The 9558-nt window shown below is 42.9% G+C and overlaps 1 protein-coding gene across 1 annotated transcript in view; it reads left to right on the plus strand.

The window, feature by feature from the left end:
• Window positions 1-937: 937 nt before the first annotated feature.
• Window positions 938-9558, plus strand: part of CREBL2 (cAMP responsive element binding protein like 2) — a 24981-nt gene continuing 16360 nt past the window's right edge. Inside the window, exon 1 of the mRNA XM_059402634.1 lies at window positions 938-1265. Coding sequence (XP_059258617.1) covers window positions 1251-1265 — 15 coding nt within the window. The 5' untranslated portion in view covers window positions 938-1250. The remainder of the gene's footprint in view (window positions 1266-9558) is intronic.

The raw sequence follows: 9558 nt of genomic DNA on the forward strand, positions 1-9558 counted from the left end.
CCCATGTTCTACGCACTTAGGCAGCCAGGCACCCTTAATTTTTTTTTTTTTTTAACATTTTCAGCACTTCAAAAAAAGAAAACCAGGGCCCATTAACAATCCCTCCCCATTCCTGTCTCACTTCCCCGCTGTTCCCAACCATAGCCCCTGTCAACCACTAGTTAACTTTTTTCTTTCAATTATCTGTTCTGGACCTTCCATTATAAATGGAATCTACAAAATGAGGCTCTTAATTTTGTGTGTTGTCAAGGCTCAGCCACTCTGTAGCATCTATCAGTACTTCATTCCTTTTTATGGCCCAGTAACATTCCTCTGCACATACATACCACATTTATCCTATCCATTCATCCACTGACGGACATTTGGGTGGTTTCCACTTTTTGACTATTATGAATAATGCTTCTAGGATAGAACATCCTTGTACAGGTTTTCACATGGAAGTGTGTTTTCATTTCTTTGGAATTGTTGGCGATATGGTAACTTTACGTCTAATATTGGGAGAACTGCCCAACTGATTGTCAAAACAGCTGCAGCATTGTACATTCTTAGTTTTCTTTTCTTCCCCCCACCCCCACTTTGGTCTGTGTGTGCAATGAAGAATCTTCAGGGCTTCCTCGGTGTCCCGGAGGAGGGCCTGCTCCCAGGGCTCCTCCTTGGGGCGGGCATCTGTGGGGCCCCAAAGTCATCCCACCAGTGCCCAGAGCGCTGGAAGTCCAAGATAGCGCTCTGCTGGAAACGTAGTCTGGCCTCCTGACTGGCTCCTCCCCAGCAGCGCTCGCCGGCAGGAGGAAAACAGACGCCTTGCTGAGGGTATGTGGATATTGTAGTTTTCTTCTTAGTCAGCCCTGCAGATAGTGCGTTGGGGAAAACTACAATCCCCAGAATGCGCCCCGAATACGGCAACCGAAGAGGCCATTCCGCGTGCAGTGCTCCCGCCCACCCTCCCGTCCGGGCCGCTCTCCAGGGCGTCTGTAAACACACCCCGAGACTGTCATGGAGGGGGAGGAGGAGGCGGCGGCGGCGAAAGGAGGCGTTTTGGGCCGCCTCCAGGGTCCGCTCTGTCATTCCTGAACTGGTCCCTCGTCCCCGTGACTGTGGCATCAGGGAATCGAACTATTAGGCGAAAGGAGGAGACAGTCAGAACCATATCCCCTTCTTCCCCCGGGCCGGGGGCCGGGCCGGGCCAGGCCGGCTGAGCCGGGGGAGGGCAGTGGGAGGGAGCGCCTGGCCAGGCCGGCCTGTCCGCCGAGATGGATGACAGTAAGGTAAGTCCTGTGGTTTGCACGCGCAGCTGCCGCCGCCGCCGCCTGCTTGTCGCTAAGTGCTAGACCCGCCGCTGAACCTCAGCCTGGTAGCCACGCCAACACCCAGGAAACACCTGCCATAGACACCCCTGCGCCTCCAGTTATTACCCCATGGTGCCCAGCCAGGAATTCAGGGAACAGGGGGCTGCGTCTTTCCAGAAAGGGCTCTCTCCTCTGGGAATTTTTCACTCCCAGGACAAGCCTGTTTGTCAGCTTTTCCAGGTAGTGCAAAGCCTAGTCCCTAACTTGCCTAGCGAAGTAAGTGAAGAAACCACGGTGCTTTTTATTTTTTTGCCTTCCCCTGCCCCCCTCCCAGACTTTCTCTGGTTTGGAGACCTTAATTAGGGCACCCTGAACCAGCCCTATTCCCCTTGAAGGTTCCCCTTTCTTCTCTCAGGCTCCCTTACTCAATGCCCCATTCATATAATCAGTTCACTCCCCCTCTGAGATATTTTCCTGTGGTTGGTTGGAGCACTCTGCTAAGCTCCTGTTGCTATTCGTCCAGAATCTAACCTCCTGTAGAAAGCCTTCTCTAAGAGAAGTAGTGAATTCCTTCTTGTTAATCTGTCTTAATTTCCTACCACCTTTTGCCATCCAAATCAGTTATCCCTATGATTCTAACAGACATTGTTCATAGTTGGCTAATTCATAGAGTTTATGTATAACTATTTCTGTCTTTATGTCTATCCACATTAATGTTGTCTAGTTTTAGCTCATGAAGATAGGGATGGTCAGCTTATTGATGTTTTAGAATGTTTAGGAAATTGGACTCTTTTTTTTTTTAAGGAGTCAGGCTAATAGACTTTGGCAGTTTTGAAGTAGAAATAATTCCTTCTCTATGCCTTTAAGAGGTCTTACTTTCCACAATTTCTGGCATACTGCTCATGCTAGCTTTTCCCTTCGTTTGGGTGCCCTTTCACCCTCCACCAAACCAGTAATACTCTGCTGCTGTCACTTTTTTGTTTCACTCATCCTTAGAGTGAAAAAATTTCTAGATTCTCCATGCTGCTTGGGTTATTCTACATTATCTCCTCTTCCTGTTCTCACAGAAGGCTCTGAGCAAAGTGGTAGGCAGAAGGGAAAGCCCATTGCAATACTTTGGAATTGAGACTCACCTGGAGAAACAGTTTGCTTGTGAAGTAGCAAACCCTAACAGGAAGTGGTCTTTCCGAGACAGAAAGGGGGAGTTCTGAAAGTTTTCCAGAAACATCAGAAAATAATTTTTCCATGAAAGTCTTGCTAGCTTGATTGCTCAGTATTAATATTGAAAGAAAATCTGAATACCATATCCATTACCTTTTTCAGAATAATGTTATGGCTCTTTAAGATGCTAAAATAACATGGCTTTTTAATTTCCTTAATTTGAGGCTCTCACAGTATATTCTATAAAATTTTTAGTTTCCTTTTCAGACTTTTGAAACATTTAATAACTTTCTCAAAGTCTTCACTAGTCTCAAGTCCAAAAAAAATACATAGGATTTGGAGTTATTTTACTTAGCCATAAAATCACATAGGAGCTGTTTCTAAAACTAGCAACCTGTAGTGGAGGGTATAAAATTTTATTGTTTTCCCTAAAAGAGTGAGGTTAAATCTGGGGGGTAGAAAGCAAAATGAACTCAGTTCTCATTCTTTTTAATTCATTGTTTTTAGAAACCAGCAGTTTCTTAAATCTTTAATGATTATGGAAAAGAAAATTTACTCCACATGTCTGTGGAGGGATAGTGCCTCTGCGAATACACTACTTTCACTTTGAATACACGTTATAGTTGTGGATGAGTAATATTTAAATGCCATGTACAGCAAGATCAGACTGCTCTTCAGCAGCCAGACAGTATGAAACAGCCCTGAAGTCTTTGGCAGCTCCCAGCCTGGCCTTTCTCTGTGCTCTAGTTGTTACAGTCCCACAGAATTATATTGTCCTCCTAGCACAGACATACATACACACAAAACACATTTTCTCCTCACATTATGTATCGGCGATAGAGCCTCAGGTTCCATTTTCTCCTGTATAAGGGGAGGTGAGAGTTGGGGCTTGGAATTATGGTGGTTGTGCATAAAGTATGATCAGAGAGCATAAAGGCTGACAAACTGGCTGACGGCAAAGCCAGGGGAATAGGAAGAGGATGGAGAGGTCAGGAGTAGCCGTTGTAGAGAGACCGTATTTGAATTAGCAGGTCAGGGAAACAGGTGATGATGATGTGAGGACTTCCCTATATAAAGATTCTGTATTCTGAGTTGGGTTTTTTAAAATAATTTTTTAAAAGATTTTATTGTTTATTTCACAGAGGAGAGAGCACAAGGGGGGGGGTTGGAGGGAGAAGCAGACTTCCTGCTGAGTAGGGAGCCCCACAAGGGGCGGGGCTTGATCCCAGTGCCTGGAGATCAGGACTTGAGTTGAAGGTAGATGCTTAACTGACTGGGCGCCTCTTCTGAGTTCTTTTCAGCAGTGGTGATGAATGAGTTTGCCAGGAGCTCTCCACATTCTGTCACCTACCTTTCTGGAGTCAGAGAGGATAGATTTGAATGGGAGTGCACCTTTACCTTTCTACCCTAGCAATGTGCCTGATACAGCATCGAATACTCACTAATAGTGATTGGGTTGAAACAGAGTGGCCTTAAGAAGATTGCCCTGAGGGTGCCTGGGTGGCTCAGTGTTAACCCATGATCTCGGGGTCCTGGGATCGAGTCCCGCATCAGGCTCTCTGCTTGGCGGGGAGCCTGCTTCCTCCTCTTTCTCTGCCTGCCTCTCTGCCTACTTGTGATCTCTCTCTGTCAAATGAATAAATAAATAAAAGCTTTTTTAAAAAAGAAGATTGCCCTGATGTGCCTGGGCTTTATGCTCCATTGAGCCACCTAGGCAGAATATATACATTCAATGGCAAATGGCAAAAATAAAGCAAGAGGTAGATGGGCACCTAAAAGTGGGGGCTTGGGAAAGTGCTAAGCAGCAGAGCTCAAACTTTGACTGAGTAGATCTCTACTAATTGGGAAAGAAAAATCTTGGCTGAGTTCATTAAACTTTCTGAGTTTCCATTTTATCTTCTAAATGGTTAATATCGTTTTCACAGGCTTTGTTGAGGATTAGGGATAATGCATTACTATAAAGCATTGAGTACGGAGTCTAACACATAGTAAACACACACAAAAAATATTATTGTTACTAGTTACTATAGTTACTAGTAACTATTGTTACTAAGAGTGACTTCTTTGGTCCTTAGGTACCTGAGATGCTCATTTTAGTAATTATTAATTGTGTGTTATTCCTAACATTTGCAGCCATGTTTATGCTTACACTTCCCTTTGCTCCTTTGTCCCCAGATGGGACGGGGCAATGGGATGAAGCATGAAATTAACTTAAGGGCACCTGGGTGGCTCAGTGGGTTAAGCCTCTGCCTTTGGCTCAGGTCATGATCTCAGGGTCTTGGGATTAAGCCCCGCATCAGGCTCTCTGTTCAGCAGGGAGCCCGTTTCCTTCTCTCTCTCTCTCTGCCTCCCTCTCTGCCTACTTGTGAGCTCTCTCTCTCTGTGTCAAATAAATAAATAAAATCTTTAAAAAAAAGAAGAAATCAGCTTAAGCTGTGTATTTAACTATCAGATTGTGAGAAAGGTAGTCTCATGAGCCTACCTCATGTAGGCTCATAGGAAGAAGTGCTTATTTTTATGAAAGCTGCTTCTTCCTCACCTGTTGCATTCAGTTACAAAGAAAATAAAAGTGTGTTGTTTTCAGAGGCTTTGATCATAGGCAGAAGGTTTTTATTTTTTTATTTTATATTTTACTTTTCTGTTTATTGAATCAATGACTGATATAAATTGAAATATCCTTGACCAGACGTGTTCCTGCCACAAACTAAGCTGGTAAAAGACTGCCATACTGTATTGCCTGGCACTATAGGGCATCAAGTTAAGTGACTGATAGGAGATTGGCCCAGACGCTGGCCACAGTATGGTAATGTGGACGCTCTTCTCCTTCATAGACTTCCTGTCTACCTGTATTACACACGATGATCTGAAAATAAGGTTTCTCACATCTTCCTTACCTCTTACGTAAGAAGATAGGATCTTCTGTTCCATTCTGTTTTTCTGAGTAGTGTTGGTTCTTGCAAAAATTTTTAACTTGGCCCAAAAATGTCTTTGACACTCCCAGATCTGTCCTTTGGCCCCTACCTGTCTTGAGCAGTGCCACAAATCCCAGACATTTTATGTTTTTCCTGTCCTCCTCTTCATCAGTGCTATCCACAAGACCAAAACAGAAGAGCCAGCTCCTCTACCAAACAAATCTGTGACAGATTTAATATGCCTTCCCTTCCTGTCTAGGTTACATGCATATTTTACATAGGGCACCTCACAAGATAGTTTACCCCTAAGGAGTAATTTCAATAATACAGAAACCAGTTGAAATCTAAGTTTACATATTATTCAGAATGATTAGTTCTTTTAAGGTTTTCAGGAAAGTGTATTTATTCATTAATTCCTTAAATATTTGTTGGTCACCTAGTATGTACATGCATTATGCTAGACAGAGAAAGGTGGAAAAGTTTATGACTATTCTTGGGAGCTTACATTTCAGTGGGCTCGGCAGACATATAGAATAGTCATTACAATAGAGTGAGGTAAAAAATAAGGGCGACAGAGGCAAAGTGCTTTTGGAGCAGTAAGAACAGATGCCTCTCTAGGCATGTCAGACACTGGTTCACACAGTAGGAGTGAATCTGTGAGGAAGAATAGGAGTCCTCCAGAAAGTGGAAGAGAAGGAAGATCTTGCACTAAAGCATACTGCACTGATTAACAAGTATTATGCTACAAGTTAGATCAGGAATTGGCAAATTTTCAGTAAAGAGCCAGGTAGTAATTATTTGCGGCCATTTTGATCTCTGTTGCTATTACTCAGCCCTGCCAGTTTAGCACAAAGTATCTATAGGCAAAACTTAATGACTGGGTGTGGCTGTCTTCTAATAAACCTTCTATTTACCAAAAGTGGCAACAGGCTTGACCAGCAGGGCTGTAGGTTGCTGACCCCTGAGCTATAAAGCTTAAAGTACCAGTAGAGGCATGGCAGAGATGAGGATGGAAAGTAAGCCGGGACCAGATCACAAGATGCCTGGCAAGTTAAGCTCCCAAATTCTGGTCTGTATTTTTCTTTTTTCTTTTTTCTTTTTTTTTTTTTATTTTATTTATGTATTTGACAGAGAGAGATCACAAGTAGGCAGAGAGGCAGGCAGAGGGAGAGAGAGGGGGAAGCAGGCTCCCTGCTGAGCAGAGAGCCCCATGTGGGGCTTGATGTGGGGGCTCGATCCCAGGACCCTGGGATCATGACCTGAGCCAAAGGTAGAGGCTTTAACCCAGTAAGCCACCCAGGTGCCCCATGGTCTGTATTTTTTCAAGTGTGGAATAGAGGAAACACCTGCTGACCCAGAATCTTGGGAATGGGGCTTGGGAATTTGAATTTTAATTAGGCTCCCCAACTGAGTGGGGAATATGCTTACCCAAGTTTAAAAACCAAGGCCATACACGTTGGGGAGCCCCTGAAGGATTTTAAAGCAGACATGACAATATCCGATGTGCGTCTTTGAAGGAAAAAATGATAATGGCTATATGGAGAGTGGATTAGGGTAAAGATGTAGGAACTTGGATAAGACTAGAAGCAGGTGGTTCAATTAGTAAAGAACATGGATTTTGACATATAATCAAAGTTCAGATCTCCTTTACCACTTCCAAGCTGTCTTTTATCTCTTCTAAACTGAATTTCTTCATTGGATGGGTTAATAAAACTCTAATGAGTTATTGTGAGAACTAAAGGTAGTAACAGTTGATCCTTGGGGCATCTGGCTGGCTCAGTCAGTAGAGCATGTGACTCTTGATCTCAGGTCACGAATTCAGGTCCCATGTTGGGCATAGAACTTACTTTAAAAAAAAAAAAATCAGTTGACCATTGAGCAATGCAGGTTTGAAGTGCACCGACCCACTTATACATGACTTCTTAAAAAATAAATATAGTACAATACTGTAAATATGTTTTCTCATCCTTATGATTCTCTTCTCTAGCTTGACTGTAGGATTACAATATATAACACATATACAAAATATGCAACAATTGACTATGTGAATGGTAAAGCTTCAACAATAGGCCAGTAGTAGTCAAGTTTTGGGGGAAGTGAAAAGTTACAGACGGTTTTTTGACTGCTTGGGGGTTGGCACCCATTACCCTCGTGTTGTTCAAGAGTTAGCTGTAGTATGTGAACCCATATCAAAAGAACTTAGTACATCATGGGTTCTCAATAAATGCTAGTGCTTTCTGACCCTGTACCAGCTCGGTTAATTGCTCATGAGAAAGGCCTGAGCTGAAGACCATATTGAGACTATTACAGTGGTTGTAGTTGATGGAGTATGCATAAAATCCTTTGAGGTGAAGAGTGTGGACAGAAAAGAGAGCTAAAGAGACAAAACCCTAGAAAACAATAAAATGATCCGAAGGGGCTGAATAACAGGACTCAGCAACATAAATGGGAACGGAGAAGTTAGTGATACAGGAGAACGAGAACAAAAAGGGCTATTCCATTTATCGAAGGGAGCAGAGAATTTTAAAGAACGGGCTTAGTCTACGATATGAGACGCTACAAAAAAAAAGTGTCAAGTAAACAGTGAAAAAGTATCTGCTGGACTTGGAAAATAGGAGATTGTTTATGAACCTAGCAAGAGAATTTTCCCTGGAGAGATAGGGTAGAAGCCAGAATGTGGCGGTTGAGAAAGAGGTGGGCAGGAATGAAGCAAAGACAGTTAGGTATAGACCACTCTTAGTCGGTTTTTAACAGTTTCAGGCATCGCTCAGGTATATGTTGGATGGCTTCCCAGACATAGCTGGGGGCCGGAGTGGGCATAGGTGTTGGGAGAGGAGAGGCAGGAGTTAACTCTCAGTTCAGAGAGGCCTACTTTATCTGCTTTCTCCTTCGGTGGACTAGAAGAACTGGCAGAAAGGTTAGCAGCAGGAAGATGTGATTAGATTTTCTTTCTGAAGATCTGGTAAATAAAAGGCCTAACCCACAGCTGTGAAGGAAGTTTTGGGAGTCTTAACACCAAATGAAAATGCAGCTACTTGTTTTTTCTTTAAAGTGGTAAAGAGCACTAGCTGGGAACATTCATATCTATCTTATTTTTCTTAAAACAGTTGGAGGTAACTTTTCATGTTTTTGAAAAGAGCACAACAAGCCCTCCTGCTCTATTTTGTTTTTAGCTGGAACTGTTGCTCCCTACCCTTTCGGGTAAATGTGTAAATGCGATAATTCTGTTAGACTTAACAGCTTGAAACTTTTATGAGTTGCTTTAAGAATTAGAGCATTAGGATGTAAATAAGTGCAAAAAGGGTAGTAAAATAGTTAAAAGTTCTTAACTGGTTTTTCAGATTTTATATCCCTTATGAGGGAGCTTTTTTTTTTTTTTAACAACTTATGTAAGTTGGCAGTCATAGTAATATCAACTTAAGTCTGTTTCAGAATATTCCTAATTTTTCTTTGCATTTATTTATTCTATCAGTCATTTAATAAATGCCTCCCACATGCCTGGCTCCGGGCTGCATATGGCCCAGTTATGGTTGAGGTTATGGAAGTAGAAAACACGGACGACTTTGGTACATGAGGTGCTCACGTTACTCGGAGGAGAAAGAACTTAAATCTGTGAGGCCACTAGAAAAAAGCAATGTAATGTACAAATTCATTGTGTTCACTGTATGTTCCGGGCATTAGGAGAAGAAAAATGACACGGGAAGGGGGTGATTGTCAGGGAGAGCTTCAGAGGAAGGGGGCTAGAGCTGACTCTAACCAAAGAAAGCATAACATTTGCTATTGCAGATGTTGGGAAGATGGAGGGAACATTTAGAGAAATGGTGAAGATTAGGTGGGAATGCAGGGGACAGAGTGAGGTCCTGAGGAGGCATGACTTCATACAATGCCTCTGTTAGAAGTAAGAAAGAGAAGACTGGCTTGGTGAGCAGGAGCCCGGATGTCGTAGGCTGAATGGTGGCCCCTAAAAAGATGCATTGATGTCCTAATCCCTGCAACTGGTGAATATCACCTTATATGGTAAAAGTTTACCTTATTTGGCCAAAAAAAAAAAAAAAGTGATTGAGTTAATGATTTTGAGAGGAAGAATTTATCCTAGATTATCTGGGTGGGCCCTCAATCCAATGACAAGTGTCCTCATGAGAATGAGGCCAAAGGAGCTAACAACAAGCACTTAAATTCAAGGCTAATGGATACCTGGG

The sequence above is a fragment of the Mustela nigripes genome, chromosome 6 (genome assembly GCF_022355385.1).
Source record: "Mustela nigripes isolate SB6536 chromosome 6, MUSNIG.SB6536, whole genome shotgun sequence".
In the NCBI taxonomy this organism is placed as follows: Eukaryota; Metazoa; Chordata; class Mammalia; order Carnivora; family Mustelidae; genus Mustela; species Mustela nigripes.